General features: G+C 44.7%; 1 protein-coding gene across 3 annotated transcripts in view; it reads right to left on the bottom strand.

The window, feature by feature from the left end:
- Positions 1–470: 470 nt before the first annotated feature.
- LOC116354423 (syntaphilin-like) overlaps positions 471–17996 on the bottom strand; it is a 39506-nt gene continuing 21980 nt past the window's right edge. For 2 of the 3 annotated variants that reach the window (XM_031794145.1, XM_031794146.1), the window contains 5 exons: positions 15289–15428; positions 10552–10671; positions 8313–8423; positions 5645–5797; positions 471–5297 (listed from right to left, as the gene is read on the bottom strand). In XM_031794145.1, the coding sequence (XP_031650005.1) occupies positions 3530–5297; positions 5645–5797; positions 8313–8423; positions 10552–10671; positions 15289–15338 (2202 nt within the window). In that variant the 5' untranslated portion in view covers positions 15339–15428 and the 3' untranslated portion in view covers positions 471–3529. The remainder of the gene's footprint in view (positions 5298–5644; positions 5798–8312; positions 8424–10551; positions 10672–15288; positions 15429–17996) is intronic. The other variant, XM_031794147.1, reaches the window with a different exon arrangement.

The raw sequence follows: 17996 nt of genomic DNA, 5'->3' as shown, positions 1-17996 counted from the left end.
TGGAGTGTGTCAGCAGTTCCTGCAAGAGGAAGGCATTGATGCTATGGACTGGCCCGCCCGTTCCCCAGACCTGAATCCAATTGAGCACATCTGGGACATCATGTCTCGCTCCATCCACCAACGCCACGTTGCACCACAGACTGTCCAGGAGTTTGTGGATGCTTTAGTCCAGGTCTGGGAGGAGATCCCTCAGGAGACCATCCGCCACCTCATCAGGAGCATGCCCAGGCTTTGTAGGGAGGTCATACAGGCACGTGGAGGCCACACACACTACTGAGCCTCATTTTGACTTGTTTTAAGGACATTACATCAAAGTTGGATCAGCCTATAGTGTGGTTTTCCACTTTAATTTTGAGTGTGACTCCAAATCCAGACCTCCATGGGTTGATACATTTGATTTCCAATGATAATTGTGTGATTTTGTTGTCAGCACATTCAACTATGTAAAGAAAAGTATTTAATAAGAATATTTCATTCATTCAGATCTAGGATGTGTTATTTTAGTGTTCCCTTTATTTTTTTGAGCAGTATATATATATATATATATATCAATGACCTACAGGTATTTCCTAACGTAAGCTCCAATGACTTACAGGTATGTCCTAACGTAAGCTCCAATGACTTACAGGTATGTCCTAACGTAAGCTCCAATGACTTACAGGTATGTCCTAACGTAAGCTCCAATGACTTACAGGTATGTCCTAACGTAAGCTCCAATGACCTACAGGTATGTCCTAACGTAAGCTCCAATGACTTACAGGTATGTCCTAACGTATGCTCCAATGACTTACAGGTATGTCCTAACGTAAGCTCCAATGACTTACAGGTATGTCCTAACGTAAGCTCCAATGACCTACAGGTATGTCCTAACGTAAGCTCCAATGACTTACAGGTATGTCCTAACGTAAGCTCCAATGACCTACAGGTATGTCCTAACGTAAGCTCCAATGACCTACAGGTATGTCCTAACGTAAGCTCCAATGACTTACAGGTATGTCCTAACGTAAGCTCCAATGACTTACAGGCATGTCCAAATGCAAAGTCCAATGACTCCCAATGTGATTTGGGTAGTTCTTTTGAGCTATAAATAAACCCATCACCCTGATCATCTTTGTTGATGCTTAAAGCATTTCACACAAAAACAGTACACTTTGGGGAAAGGGAATTATCCCAAAGGACAGACACACTAACATCATAGCAGTGCATTACCAAATCAAATCAAGCATCCGATGAAGAGAGCTGGGCTTGTTAAAGTACTATGGTGGCAAGACCAGAACATCAGAAATCTAATTATGCTTCAAAACCCAGGAAAATAACAAGCAATTAGCAGACGGTAACTATAACATAAGCATGACCCATTAGCCTTAAGTGAATTACTAAACATCACAGACACACACATTACTGTTAAGCTTGTTTTGTTGTGCGTAGAGGTACATAATGAAGGGGTGTTGTTTTACTGTTCAAACACCAATGACATTGCTTGAGAAATATAAAATAGTCCAGTACAGGTTTAACAAGCGATGGCTTTGCTTACACAGGTAGCCAAATTCTGATATATTGCCACTAATTTGTAATTTGACCAATCAGATCAGATGTTTTTCCAATTATTGGCCAAAACACCCCATGTACTGTTGGGGAGACTTCAGGTGAGTCATCTACAAATGCATATCAATATGATTATCAATCACACTATTTTCATCCTTGTGTTTCTGCTAGAGACATTCTCAAACACATTCACCTTACAGGAAGGAGTATGGCTTTTAATTTAAAAAATGCAGAGGCTTCCTGAACCACTTACACCAAGCAGGCTTTATAAATGGCAGGGGGACCATTCACAGGTCATGATGATGAAACATGACGGGGAAGAACTACAGCAACGCACAATATCAAGACACAATACAAAATTCCAACAGGGTTGTGGAAAGTGTTCAAATCTAAAGCACATGACGACGTTGAAAAGACAACTCCCAAGCATTTCATTAATTCACCACTCAATCTATTTTGTCAGTGTTGCTCGCGTGTTTCACTATTCATAGGTGCTGGAAGTCATCGTGAAGAGGTCAAATCAGCAGAAACACGCACAGAAGGGATTGTCAAGCAGCAGAAATGAAGAGGAATAGAGAAACAACACCACAAATGCACATCCAACGCACATTCCAGAAAGCAGCGAAACATTTTGAGAAGGATATTCCCTACGGCTAAAACACTACAGGAAAAGAAAGTTATGGACGGAAGGCAACAGTTTTCAGTGTTCAAAGAAAAATGGCACCTTTACTTTGAAACATATTCCATTAGACAGTTGTATCTGTGTATATTGAAGTATATTGAACACAAAAAAACCTCAGAAGCAAAACTGTGGCCGCATTGGACTTTGGAAACACACAAACTTGACTTCAAGTAGTTGCTTAACCTCATAAAGTGAATAATAGTGCAAAACATTGTTAATAAATTACTAAAGAAATAAGATCTATCCTGTTTCTTCTCTAAAGAACTCAATGTACTTCAACTCAAAGGACTGTTCTTGTTGGTTGCATCACAATCTTGTGGACATCAGTTAGCACTTGTTTGGCTCAGAAATCGCTAACAAAGACTTATATTTAAACATTACAGTACAGTCCTTGCTCAGCCTTTCAACTATTTCACATCAATGACTACAACCATTACAGCCCTAAACAATAAGACACTCAGATTCTTCCAACTCAGGCATGACACTGCAAACACCCCAAGAACAACAAAGTCCATAATCCCTTTCCTATTTTTGAAAGAAAAATAAACTTAGTTTCAATTATTATATTTCTATTTGCTTCCTTCTTGAGATGTTTCTGGTTCATGGGTCTGGAATGACTAACAACGGACATGGACTGACGGACATGGACTGAATGCTACAAGAGTGATTGTTAATCTAGGACACCAGTGACAGGAAGCAGAAATGTACAGCAGCAGCTTGTCTGGTACCTTTAGGGGGCAACTGCCATGTGTCAAGACTTCAGTCATTCACTCGTAAATGAGCATACCAACTACTGCACAGCCATGGCTGCGATTACCTCCAGACATCTAGGTGCTTTGGCTACACAACGCAATACAACACAGAGAAGAACACACATGCTGCACACTCACAACACACATGTCGTGTGATCACACATTTCTTACACACGAGTCAAAATGGAACTGGACCAATAAAGGGAGCCACAGTGACGGACAGACCTTTCAGTCTCCCTGCACACAAGAGAGAGTGGTTACAATCCCCATCAGTCACACTCCAGCCATTCAGTATCCATTGATTTAGTGTCAGTTCAACACATCCTGGTGTCCCTTCTCAGTCTAGCAGAAGAGGTGGAAGAGGCCACCACCAGAGAGGGTTATATGGTTTGCTGGGGCTGTCCTGTCTTCAGAATAATTTATTAAAAATCATCGCTCCCCTCCTTTCTTTACCCAGTACTGTACTTCAGGTGGAGGACAAACCCAGGACCCAGGACCAGAGAGGGCAGTGCTATGTGTGTGCAGTTCCCAGGCTGTCATGGGGCCTGTCTCAGATCTCTGTGCTCCCCATGGCTCCCCCACCTGTGCCCGCGGGGTAGTGCCTGACTCCCCCGCCCCTGCGCAGGGAGGAGAGGGCCACTGTGCAGCAGCCACGCAGCAGTGAGCCGAAGTGGTAAATTGGCAGTCCATCGCGCCGTGCCCCCTGGCACAGCCATGCCACCGTGGGAACCACGGGCACAGCCACTGCCAGCAGGTCCACCAGGAAGTGGCGGCTCCAGTAGCTCTTCACTGCGGGTCCAGACTCAGAAGAGGTAGACTCCTCTGCTCCCCCTACTGCTCCCTGAACCTCAGCCTCTTCATCATCATCAACCTCCACCACTGTCACCCCAGCTATCTCCTGTAGCGAGCTGCTCCTAGGCTGGGAGGTGTGGGGCCGCTCCTCCACCTCCACTGACCTCACCTCCTCAACCGCTCTCTGATTCTTCACCTCCAAAACCTCCTCCCTCTGACTATATAGATCTAACTCCCTGACCTCCCCCTGCTTCCCCTCCCTCACCAACCCCAGCACCTTTACCTCCTCCTGCTTACACAACTGTACCAACCCCACCTCCTCTTCCTCCTGCTGCTTGCCTACCTCTACCATCCCCACTGCGCCCTCCCCCACTACCTCTATATGCCTCTCCAACTCTCCCACCATCTTCCCATCCTCCTTCACTGATAGGGAGGCCATATCCACTGCACAGGAGACAGAGGCAGAGCTGGGTAAAGGAGTAGCAGGAGCGGGCTCAGCTGTTGTAGCTGTGAGAGTTGTCATGGTGACTGACGTCATGGTAACCGAGTCCAGGTCGTCTCCCTCATCTGAGACCCAGGTGGAGGTGGGGCTGCAGGCCTGAGAGCGGAAGGTGCGCTCGGTGATGGTGTCCAGGTCAGAGGCGTAGCCCAACCCCACCGGGACGGGGCAGCTCTCTGTCTGGACGGCCTGCTCCCTGAGGTGGTGCAGGTACAGGTGGTGGTGGGACAGACAGGAGTGGTTGGTGCTGCCCGCCCCACCCATGGCACAGCGCAGGGGCACCACCCTGTCCTGCCCGGTGCACAGCTTTTCGTAGGTGGAGGACTGTGGCAGGTGGGAGTAGGTGCTGAGCAGTGAGGCTGTCTCTTCAGATAGGAAGGCTGCCTCCAGGAGTAAGTCTGCCCTGTGACTGCTGTCTGCCCTGTGACTGCTGTCTGCCCTGTGACTGCTGGCTGCACTGTGACTGTGACTCTCCCCACAGCACACAAAGCCGCTGTCATGGTTCTCCTCCCCTGACAGGCCGTTCCCGTTCTTATCCCCCAGTGCATGGTCGCTCAGCTTGGTGTAGGTAGAGCTATGGGTCAGAGAACGGGCGGGGGAGCCGTCACAGGACCCACACAGACTCTTGGAGCCACCCCCTCCAGTCCCTGATGCAGCGGGACTACTCCCAGGCCATGACCCCGCAGTCCCAGGCCTCCCAGCCCGAGACCCCCCTGCCAATCCTCTTGCTGCAGCAGCCTCCTGCTCCTTGGCCACCCCGTTCTGAGCCAGCTCCATGCTGAGCAGCAGGTTCTCCAGCTTGAGGTTCTGGGCGTTGATGTCCTGGAAGTATTTCTGGACGCCGGTGTCGGTGGAGTCGCTGGAGCCGAGGTTGGTGCGCACCACGTCCACCACTTCCTTGAGCTGCTGGATCTCCCTGTGCGCCTCTTTTAGGGCCAGCTGGGCCTCCACGCGGTGACACTCCTCTTCAACCCAGTCCTCCTGCATCCGACACAGCTGGGTCTTCAACGCATCGATCTCAGAGTCCCTGAGACAGACATAGAAGAGGAGGAGGAGTGAGTGAACAAGGTAGGTTTAAAGAGAGAGATTTAGTAATAATGTTTGGCGATTTAGTAATTTGCCTCCAAAAAATTATGTCTATATATCAACATAATTACGAAATGAAAGCGTTATGAGGGTAATTTGATGGAAATGGGGTAGAAGTTGACACTCAAATCTATATTTCAAAGAGCATAATATTTCCAAAACAAAAAATGCTCAAATGAAAATGTACTTGTTTGAACGAGACCAGAGTAAATGGGAAAATGTAATGGTCCGAGTCCAGATCTTCCTTTTGGCTAGAGAATCATTCCAGTGTGTCCTTTTGTGTCTCACCTGTCCTGCAGCCTGTCGACTGACTCCTTGAGGCGGGCCCGCAGGTGTCTGATACACACCTCTTTCTGCTGCAGGGGTGTGAGGTACTGCTCTGGGGGAGGGGGGCGGATGCCATGGTTATCTGTACATGAGGCGTATGCCTTCATGTGACGCCTTGGAGAAAGAGAGAGAGGAAACAGGAGAGACAAAGATGTATTGGAATCCATTATCTTCTACAAGCTGAATTATAAGACATTATTAAGACCCCTTACACTCGTTGGAATTGGCCTATATGGATAGCGATAGATTGAAATGTTTCTTACAGAAGAAATATGGAAAGCATATGCATAACTATGGCAGCATTTAAAAAGGGAACAGTTTAGAGATTACGGGGAAATGATTAGACTAAATGTGAGGACACAACAGCTCATCTGACAAGACTGAATCCAAACATTACACTGTTGATTTTATTAACATTTTACATTTACTGTACTTTTCACCACATTTGTTGATAATGAAATCTGAAAATACTTTGGGGGTAAGTACAACATAAACCCTTGTCATTTGTTGTCTTGAGTGAGAGGTCTAACTGGCGTCTCCAAGTGGCCACACACCTCTCCAAAGTGTGCACAGTTCTCAAGTCATTTCAATGCACTTTTATGACTCAAAGAAGAGTCTTCAACTATAAGGTGCTCTTTTTTTACTCTCCTAGTGGTGCCGTTCTAGAGCAAGCAGACTTGTATTTATTTTGTGTGGAACACAGCCCTGTGTCCCAGACTTTACACAATTACTGTTGTTGTTGAAACAATCCAAAAATGTTCCATTATAAAATCGCAATCTGGGTCAGGTTGGCATAATTTTATTTCCAACATGACTTTCCAATATTCATGTCAAACTTTATTTGTCACATACACATGGTTAGCAGATGTTAATGAGAGTGTAGCGAAATGCTTGTGCTTGTAGTTCCAACCATGCAGTAATATCTAACAAGTCATCTAACAATTTCACAACAACTACCTTATGCACACACAAGTGTAAAGGAATGAATAAGAACATGTACATATAAATATATGAATGAGTGATGGTACAGAACGGCATAGACAAGATGCAGTAGATGGTAGAGAGTACAGTATATACATATGAGATGAGTAATGTAGAGTATGTAAACATTATATAAAGTGGCATTGTTTAAAGTGACTAGTGATACATTTATTACATCCAAATTTTAATTATTAAAGTGTCTAGAGATTTGAGTCAGTATGTTGGCAGCAGCCACTCAATGTTAGTGATGGCTGTTTAACAGTCTGATGGCCTAGAAGCTGTTTTTCAGTCTCCTGGTGCCAGCTTTGATGCACCTGTACTGACCTCGCCTTCTGGATGGAAGCGGGGTGAACAGGCAGTGGCTCGGGTGGTTATTGTCCTTGATGATCTTTATGGCCTTCCTGTGACATCGGGTGGTGTGTAGGTGTCCTGGAGGGCAGGTAGTTTTCCCCCTGGTGATGCGTTGTGCAGACCTCACTACCCTCTAGAGAGCCTTAAGGTTGTGGGCAGAGGAGTTGCCGTACCAGGCGGTGATACAGCCCGACAGGATGCTCTTGATTGTGCATCTGTAAAAGTTTGAGGTTGAAGAGGAGCTGCTGCGCCTTCTTCACCACGCTGTCTGTGTGGGTGGACCTTTTCAGTTTGTCCGTGATATGTACACTGAGGAACTTAAAACTTTCCACCTTCTCCACTACTGTCCCGTCGAAATACGATCTTAGAGTGTTAGGTTTTCACAAGGCAATTAAGAGAAGCGGATCGTAATTTTGGTGCAAATAGAGTAGAGTCATCAGTGTATTCAGATGCGTGGTCCACGGCAGATTTACTTCACAATACAACAAACATAGGCTCATTCTGTTCAGGACAACCCAGGGTATAACGCCATGTTACCTTGTAACTGTACATCAAACATAGTTATCATAAATGTTGACACTGTAAACGACATGAGTTTTATGATATGTAAATGTGGAGTGCACATTGGGGCTCACGTGTGTTTAGCTTGCTTGCATGACATCAAAGCGGTATTTATTATAATCTTCAACATCTCACCTTTCAAAATACAGAGAGTCCTCGTAATTTACACCTTCTCTCACTCAGACAACAAGCATTTTTCAGAAGTTGCCCAATTAGCGGGAGGGATGGGGGCAACTCCTTGTCGTGCGCGGTGCTCAAGTTCAGAACGGCTGTCAGTCAAAACCCATACAGAGCTGTGAAGCGGAGACCCTGAACTCTGACGACATGTACAGCCACTGCGTTCCAATGTAGGCGCTGATCAGTGTCAAGGGCTACGGCTCATACATTCCTCTAACAAGTTATAAGACCTTTTAATAACATGTCCTTATGATACAAAACATAACACTTTGTAGGCTACTTTGCAGTAGGCACTCATTCTCCCATGTAGGAGAATGATACTGACATGGGGCATAGCAGGCTAGCCATAGGGTTATATTCAATCTGTATTGCTGAAGAAATGCAAAGGTAAGTTCCTACTTAGCGCATAATTGGCAGCGTTTACCTTGAATGCCGTCTCAGCTAATGCGGGAACATTGAAATTTAAAGGCAATCACACTGGGACGCTGAATTTCCTCGATGCGGATTGAATAGAGCCTTTAGTCTTATAGATTGATGGGGTAGCCAATTTTTGTCTTACCCCTTGGTGGGGCTGCAATCACTGCCCTTGCAGGAGCCAGAGTTAGTGCTGCTGCTGCTGAGAGAGGCGTTGCCATAGGGATCTCTGTTGCTGACTGGGGCAGCTGTCCTTCTGTACCAGAGTGAGAGGGACCGTTAATACATCAGGCAATATAGACAGACAGAGTACTATTAACTGACATTATCAAAACACCAGAACATATCCTGCCTCAATAAAACTCAAACCAACATTAAATCATGCCCAAAAACTCACCCACAAACATGCCCACTAAAAAACACAGACTCAAAACGTGCCAAGACAGACATACATTAAAAGGCCATGATGAAGGAGGACATACAGTATGCTCTGCAACACAGATGATAGTACACGATGGCTCAAAGATGCCATGCACTTTGAGTAGATGAAAGCGGTCAAGAAAACCAAAAGCCAAGACACAGTAGAACTTCAATCATGTCTGCCACGCCTATCAATACATGAGAATGCCAAAAGGTGAAAGGTTACTCCCAGCCAACAACAGATCATCTTGCATGTGATGGTTTAGAAAGTATCTGGATTCAATCTACATGCCATGGACCTTGTACTATAACGCTCTAACATCCCACATCTAGTGATGCTCAACAACAGAACAAGTTATCAGAAGGTCCAATTAAGACTTTCAAACGCATATTGAATGACAATATACATTTGTCATTGAATATATTGGCATTAAGACTAAATACAGAACATTCGGAAAGTATTCAGACCCCTTTGATTTTTCCCCCAGATCTTGTTACAGCCTTATTCTAAAATTGATTACATAGTTTTTTTCCCCTCAATCTACACAGAATACAAAAAACAGGTTTTTAGAAATGTTAGCAAAAGAAATGTATGAAATATCACATTTACATAAGTATTCAGACCCTTTACTCAGTACTTTGTTGAAGCACCTCTGGCAGCGATTACAGCCTCTAGTCTTCTTGGGTATGACGCTACAAGCTTGGCACACCTGTATTTGGGGAGTTTCTCCCATTCTTCTCTGCAGATCCTCTCAAGCTCTGTCAGGTTGGATGGGGAGCGTCGCTGCACAGCTATTTTCAGGTCTCTCCAGAGATGTTCAATCGGGTTCAAGTCTGGGATCTGGCCGGGCCATTTAGAGACTTGTCCCGAAGCCCCTCCTGCGTTGTCTTGGCTGTGTGCTTAGGGTTGTTGTCATGTTGGAAGGTGAACCTTTGCTTCAGAGCAGGTTTTCATCAAGGATTTCTTTGTACTTTGCTCGGTTCATCTTTCCATCGATCCGAACTAGTCTCCCAGTCCCTGCTGCTGAAAAACATCCCCACAGTATGATGCAGCCACCACCATACTTCACCGTAGGGATGGTGCCAGGTTTCCTCCAGATGTGACGCTTGGCATTCAGGCCGAAGAGTTCAATCAGACCAGAGAATCTTGTTTGTCATGGTCTGAGAGTCCTTTAGGTGCCTTTTACTGAGGAGTAGCTTTCGTCTGGCCACTCTACCATAAAGGCCTGATTTGTGGAGTGCTGCAGAGATGGTCATCCTTCTGGAAGGTTCTCCCATCTCCACAGAGGAGCTCTAACCATTGGCCCTTCTCCCCCGATTGCTCAGTTTGGCTGGGCGGCCAGCTCTAGGAAGAGTCTTGGTGGTTCCAAACTTCTTCCATTTAAGAATGATGGAGGCCACTTTGTTCTTGGGGACCTTCAATGCTGCAGAATTCTTTTGGTACCCTTCCCCAGATCTGTGCCTTGACACAAACATGTCTCGGAGCTCTACTGCCAATTCCTTCGACCTCATGGCTTGGTTTTTGCTCTGACATGCACTGTCAACTGTGAGACCTTATATAGACAGGTGTGTGCCTTTCCATATCATGTCCAATCAATTTAATTTACCACAGGTGGACTCCAATCAAGTTGTAGAAACATCTCAAGGATGATCAATGGAAACAGGATACACCTGAGCTCAATTTCAAGTCTCATAGCAAAGATTCCAAATACTTATGTAAATAAGGTATTTCTGAAAACCTGTTTTCGATTTGTCATTATGGGCTATTGTGTGTAGAACGATGAGGGGAAAAACTATTATCCAATCCATTCTAGAATGAAGTCTAACGTAACAAAATGTAGAAAAAAGGGAAGGGGTCTGAATACTTTCTGAATGCACTGCACATGCCTACGGCACGAAGTCAGAGAGATACAACAACAAAACATTGACGGAGAGAGAGGGATAAAAGGGAGAGTTGTGCTGACCGACAGTGACGCTCCGGAGACTTGGTAGTGAGATATCCTCGTTCCGTTGGGCGCATTGAAACCATATAGTCTGTCTCCATTGGAATGTAGTCTAGCTCTATGAACCTGCAGTAGTCAAACCTGACCAAAGACAACAAGCTATTACAGTGAGGAGGTAGTGATGTCTGTCAGACTAGAACCCAGTGACAAACATCAATAGTACTTAGGGCTTATACTCCGTGTTGGCCAAATACAGTGCCTTGCGAAAGTATTCGGCCCCCTTGAACTTTGCGACCTTTTGCCACATTTCAGGCTTCAAACATAAAGATATAAAACTGTATTTTTTTGTGAAGAATCAACAACAAGTGGGACACAATCATGAAGTGGAACGACATTTATTGGATATTTCAAACTTTTTTAACAAATCAAAAACTGAAAAATTGGGCGTGCAAAATTATTCAGCCCCCTTAAGTTAATACTTTTAAGCGCCACCTTTTGCTGCGATTACAGCTGTAAGTCGCTTGGGGTATGTCTCTATCAGTTTTGCACATCGAGAGACTGAATTTTTTTCCCCATTCCTCTTTGCAAAACAGCTCGAGCTCAGGGAGGTTGGATGGAGAGCATTTGTGAACAGCAGTTTTCAGTTCTTTCCACAGATTCACGATTGGATTCAGGTCTGGACTTTGACTTTCTAACACCTGGATATGTTTATTTTTGAACCATTCCATTGTAGATGTTGCTTTATGTTTTGGATCATTGTCTTGTTGGAAGACAAATCTCCGTCCCAGTCTCAGGTCTTTTGCAGACTCCATCAGGTTTTCTTCCAGAATGGTCCTGTATTTGGCTCATTCCATCTTCCCATCAATTTTAACCATCTTCCCTGTCCCTGCTGAAGAAAAGCAGGCCCAAACCATGATGCTGCCACCACCATGTTTGACAGTGGGGATGGTGTGGTCAGGGTGATGAGCTGTGTTGCTTTTACGCCAAACATAACGTTTTGCATTGTTGCCAAAAAGTTCAATTTTGGTTTCATCTGACCAGAGCACCTTCTTCCACATGTTTGGTGTGTCTCCCAGGTGGCTTGTGGCAAACTTTAAACAACACTTTTTATGGATATCTTTAAGAAATGGCTTTCTTCTTGCCACTCTTCCATAAAGGCCAGATTTGTGCAATATACGACTGATTGTTGTCCTATGGACAGAGTCTCCCACCTCAGCTGTAGATCTCTGCAGTTCATCCAGAGTGATCATGGGCCTCTTGGCTGCATCTCTGATCAGTCTTCTCCTTGTATGAGCTGAAAGTTTAGAGGGACGGCCAGGTCTTGGTAGATTTGCAGTGGTCTGATACTCCTTCCATTTCAATATTATCGCTTGCACAGTGCTCCTTGGGAAATCTTTTTGTATCCAAATCCGGCTTTAAACTTCTTCACAACAGTATCTCGGACCTGCCTGGTGTGTTCCTTGTTCTTCATGATGCTCTTTGCCCTTTTAACAGACCTCTGAGACTATCACAGTGCAGGTGCATTTATACGGAGACTTGATTACACACAGGTGGATTGTCTTTATCATCATTAGTCATTTAGGTCAACATTGGATCATTCAGAGATCCTAACTGAACTTCTGGAGAGAGTTTGCTGCACTGAAAGTAAAGGGGCTGAATAATTTTGCACGCCCAATTTTTCAGTTTTTGATTTGTTAAAAAAGTTTGAAATATCCAATAAATGTCGTTCCACTTCATGATTGTGTCCCACTTGTTGTTGATTCTTCACAAAAAAATACAGTTTTATATCTTTATGTTTGAAGCCTGAAATGTGGCAAAAGGTCGCAAAGTTCAAGGGGGCCGAATACTTTCGCAAGGCACTGTACATCAACAATGGTCATCATGGGATAAGAAAAGTGAGTACCTATCTAGTTTGATAGTGAGACTGTTTAAATTGAAATAAAGACCGTAGCCTGGATTGTTTAGAGCAGAAACACTGGCTAATGATGAATGAGAAATGAATTTAGAATGAAATGGATTAAAATATTACTCCTCCTTAAAAACTGGCTCATTAGAACTTAATCCTTGGCTCTGGGAGATTCCTCTACACTGATGTGTGTAAATACAGCAGATTTGTTCTTTAATGAGAGAGAGCATAGGCAGATTACAACTACTAACGAGACATGAACTTGCCCTGTCGAGGTCTGCTATAGGCTAACAGGGCATCTGAAGATGACTTCATCTAAACATTATTCTCCTAAACAAAGAAATGATTCAACCATGATTAAGATGCTGACATGTGGACCAGACACATTTCTGCCTTCTTACTCTGTCCCCCTCAGGACGAAAGGTGAGCAGTGGCATCAGAGCCCACACAAAAAATATGCACAATTACAGCCTGCAATCTGGGGAAATTCCTACCTCACATAACCCTTAAAAACAACATCAGAGCAAGAAAACCAAAAGAAAAGTCAGCAGAATTAACAACTGGGAGAAGAAGAAGAAAACTAAAGAAAGTAGAATGAAATTCAGTTGAAGTCATATTCATGTAGTTTCTACATTTTATTAGTGAAGGAATGGGGAAGGGGCACTGTGATGGGCAACTCCTGTCCTGTACTAGTCTGTGACTGTTGACAAATTGGTAAATTGACTAATGACAGGCAATGACAGGAGGACAGAAGTGTTGCCCAATCACTGGCTTCCAGACTGGGTGGGAGGAGATAAGCAGTGCCAAACAGATAGAACCAGCTGTTGGGAGCAGTTTTATTTGAGGAAGGGTTATGTCAGGTTATGACAAAGGCCATCAGCATACAAACAGAAAAGGGTCAAGCTGAAAACTGCAGCGGAAGCAAGCCTGGAAAGAAAGGTCTAGAAAATGTCAAATATGTGGGCTAAATAAGGTTCGGCACAATTTCACTCCATCATTACATCTCTTCTCCTTTGAGTTGGACCCTGGTGTGAACGTGCCTGATGTGGGCCAAGCTGGTGTTATGATGTGTATGCAGGCTGTGCTGACGCTGTGTGAGGAATACTCCTATACAGAGTGGTTGTAAGAAGTGAGACGAGAATGTGGTGGGACAGAGAGACCTGCTCTTATAAACTACCACACAATAACTACGGTCAGATTTGAAGATGGTTTGAGAGATTGTCCAGTGTGACTGACCAGCCAGCACTACTACTTTAACAGCAGTACTCTTCAGTAAATGCACTGTTAAATCAGTCAATCACCTCATCAAGCTATTGGCTATAATATTGGCATACAGTACGTCACTGTACCACCAATTCTGTTTGGTGCATCTGGAGGGTTTATCAGTGAATGTCAAAGATCAATGGATCTCTGTCTGTGCCGGTCTGTCCAGCTATGACTACGGCACATGAGCATGCTCTCTGGGACAGTATAACTGAAGGGTGTCTCACGCAGGGGGCGCGGGCACGGGTACAGGCACGGGCGAGGAGGAGGACGACAGCATTTGCTGCAAGCGCCGTTTGGGCTGCAGAGCCTTCAGAGGGTTGAATCTAGGGAGAGAGACGACAGAAAGGACCAGAGCTGGGTTCTATCTTTGCTCCAGTTTTCCAAGCCTAATAGAGTTCATGCTACTCTTGCGCTGTAGCTAGAACATTGGACATGAGTAATTCATTGAAGTGAAATACAGTATCAACATAAAGACAACTTTAAATAGACAGAGTGCAAGTTCACAATATACTTGCAGTGTGTTAAATCCAATCATTCACTCCTTTTATAGCAACTCTTACCATAATCCCAACACACCCCTGCATTCATTTTTAGCTGACAAAGCAGTTACATGGTCAAACCAACCATGTTGGAAAAAAAGAGAGAAAAGCAAAAGCTCTAAAGTGCTGACAACTGGAGAGAGAGAGAGGAGAGAGGAGAGAGGGAGAGAGAGAGAGAGAGAGAATTGGCCTGTAACCGCTTATGGAGCTCAGCAGCTGATGGGACTGACGCAAAACTGAGCCTCAGCTCTCCCAGGAGATGATAATCCCCTGTAGCAATAAAGACAAACACAAGTTCACACACAACATTCAATACTCAGCGAGACATCACATCATTAAACGTGTTCTCTGGGAGGGACATACCCACATTCTTCACCCCTGACCATTTCTTGTGGCTGATGATAAGAAGACAAAATGGATGAAGTAGGGAGAACAAATAGAGAGATGCGAGAGAGAGAGGTTGACTAAGAGGTTGACTGAAAAAGTTCAAAAGAGAAGGATTTAGAGGAAAATAGGGCTGTTCAATAGAAAAGGGAGATTAGTAAAACAGAGTACGAGGGATTTTAAACGGATGAGTCAAAAATAAATGAGGGTGTACTTATATAAGAGACGGGGTTAAGTGGAGAACATAAGAGTGTGAAGGTAATCTAAAAAGAAGATGAAAGGAGAGCGATAGAGGATGAATTAGAGAAATGAGGACAGACGGACCCATTGGTTGAATCAACATTGTTCCCACGTCATTTCAATTATGTTTTTTACTGTCACATACACCGCATAGGTGCAGTGAAATGTGTTGCTTTACAGGGTCAGCCATAGAAGTACAGTGCCACGGGAACAAATTAGGGTTAAGTGCCTTGCTCAAGGACACATCAGTAGATTCCTCATCTTGGTGGCTCGAACCAGTGACCTTTCGGTTATTGGCCCAACACACTAACCACTAGGCTACCTGCCACCCACGTTGAGCCAACGTGGAATAGACGTTGAATTGACGTCTATTGGGGAGAGAGTAGGAGTTTCAGATGTGTAGGTGTGTATGCGGTGCTGTACCTGCGTGAGCCCGACACAGACCTCCGGGTGGAAGGCGCAGGGGCAGACATGGAGCCAGACAGCCTCTCTCGCCCTCTCTTTTCGTATATCTCTGTGTCTCTCTCTCACTCTGCAGCTTCAGCTCTGCAGTGACAGCCAGCCTGAGAGAGGAAAACAGACAAATGAACACAGTGAGTTCTATACAAACACACAAACAGGCACTGACTCTGTGTCACTGTGGACCAGGCATGACACACTGTTTTGAACCAACAAATAATGCAATTGTTTTCAAGTATGAATAAGTCAGTGAGGTTTTTCTATCCTCGTGGGGACCTAAAATTAATTTCAATTCACAATCCTGTGTTCCCTAACCCCTAATTCTAACCCTTAAACTTAAAATAGCCTTTGTCCTCATGTGGGAGAATTTTCTTTGTTTTTACTATCCTTTTGACTAGTAAATCACACACACACACACACACACACACAAACACCTGCTGACATCCTTGGTGATAACTAAAGATGTTTCAGCTTCGTGCTCTGTGCTAACAAGCTGGCAGGAGCCAGGGATGGCCATATCTGGGATCAGCCCAGCCAGACAGAGCAGCAGGGAGAGTCAGCCAATCACCACTTGCTAGTCTGGCCACAGACCTGAGATGGTAGAGAGCAGTGTTTGTGCTTCAACAGCAAATGGTTTATGGATTTGATTCAGTGATAAATAACAAACTAAGTCAGAAAAGCCCTGCGACAGTTGTTGCGGTCCTTCGAAACGATCTAATTAACATGCTTTCAAAGCTCAAGTTTAAATATATTGCAATGTTGCGCAAATGCCGATTGCAAAATAAGATATGGGTCTCAAGGTCAACAATGTGCCAAGTATGTCTATTCCTCATAACCTCTTGGACATGCACAGTCAGTGGAGATAAGCAGTGATGATTTAGAGAGACAGACCTGATTGGGGAGGTAGCAGGTATGATAGGAGAGGTAGATGAGGAGAGACAGAGAGCGAGGGAGAGTACATGAAGGGAAAGAGGGGATTAATCCCATTAATAATAGAACACAGGATTTAGTGAGTTCAGGAGCCAAGTGTGCACCATAAGCCTGTCCCCTAAACCTCCCTCAGTCTTCTCCATAAACCCACCCATCCTTCTGTCTGTGTGGGCACAGAGCTACCTCCTTGACCTCCTCCTCCTCATCTGTCATCCCCTCTCCTAAAACACACTCCCATATAGTTATTCCTTTACTTTTCCTCTGTCCCTCTGCTTTGCGTTTCTGATCATGAAAAATGACCCTACCCTTATGTGAGAAAAGCCAGTCCTTCAGACTCTCAAAGACAACGCTACGCTGTAGTTTGTTGTCCCCATTTCCTCTGTCCTTGCCTGACAGGGTTTAGCAGCAGTGTACTGTTTGTCCCAACCCTGCAGTGTAGAGTGAGTAACCATGTTGAATCACCCCTCAGCAGCCAGCCAGCCAGCTGGCCAGACAGACGCCCACTCAGCCTGCAATGCTATATATTCATTTTTTAAATGTTTTTATATATTTTTTACCTTTCTTTAACTAGGCAAGTCATATAGACAGACAGACAAAGAGTCAGCTAGCCAGCCACCCAGAGAGACAGACAGCCTGAGACAGATACCAACTCAGTGTCCACTGCGACAGACAGACACAGACACAGACAGACACCTGTCTCATTGCTACAGAAAGACTGCTACAGAGAAACAGAGAGACTGCTACAGAGAGACTGCTACAGAGAGACTGCTACAGAGAGACAGAGAGACTGCTACAGAGAAAAACAGAGACTGCTACAGAGAGACAGAGAGACCTGCTACAGAGAGACAAAGAGACTGCTACAGAGAGACAAAGAGACTGCTACAGAGAGACAAAGAGACTGCTACAGAGAGACAAAGAGACAAAGAGACAGAGACTGCTACAGAGAGACAGAGACTGCTACAGAGAGAGACAGAGAGACAAAGACTGCTACAGAGAGACAAAGACTGCTACAGAGAGACAGAGACTGCTACAGAGAGACAGCTACAGAGACTGCTACAGAGAGACAGCTACAGAGACTGCTACAGAGAGACTGATACAGAGAGACAGAGAGACTGAGGAACAGAGACTGCTACAGAGAGACAGAGAGACTGCTACAGAGAGACAGCTACAGAGAGACTGAGATACAGAGGGACAGAGAGACTGCTAGAGAGACAGAGAGACAGCTACAGAGAGACAGAGAGACTGCTACAGAGAGACAGAGAGACTGCTACAGAGAGACAGCTACAGAGAGAGACCCAGCTGGTTATCACCTCACCTCATCACTGATAACCCATCTACACCCACAGAGTGTGACGTAGCCTGGTTGAAACAGCTGTTAACTCTTGTGAATACAGTTAATACACACGTAGGAGAGCAGCACGCAACATAGAAAGAAGACAACAATTTCACCTATGCCGCTGCCTAACCAGGTACTTACCTCAAACAGTGCAGTTATGCAAACATTTCTATTACATTTGAGTCATTTAGGGGTGGCAGGTAGCCTAGTGGTTAGAGTGTTGGACAAGTAACCGAATGGTTGCTAGATCAAATCCCCGAGCTGACATGGTAAAAATCTGTCGTTCTGCCCTGAACAAGGCAGTTAACCCACTGTTCCCCGGTAGGCTGTCATTGTAAATAAGAATTTTTCTTAACTGACTTAACTAGTTAAATAAATGTAAAAAACAAACATTTTTTTTGCAGAT

Source organism: Oncorhynchus kisutch, linkage group LG17 (genome assembly GCF_002021735.2).
Source record: "Oncorhynchus kisutch isolate 150728-3 linkage group LG17, Okis_V2, whole genome shotgun sequence".
Classification (NCBI taxonomy): domain Eukaryota; kingdom Metazoa; phylum Chordata; class Actinopteri; order Salmoniformes; family Salmonidae; genus Oncorhynchus; species Oncorhynchus kisutch.
The sequence above is the reverse complement of the archived record's forward strand: the minus strand, read 5'-3'. Positions and strand labels throughout refer to the sequence as shown.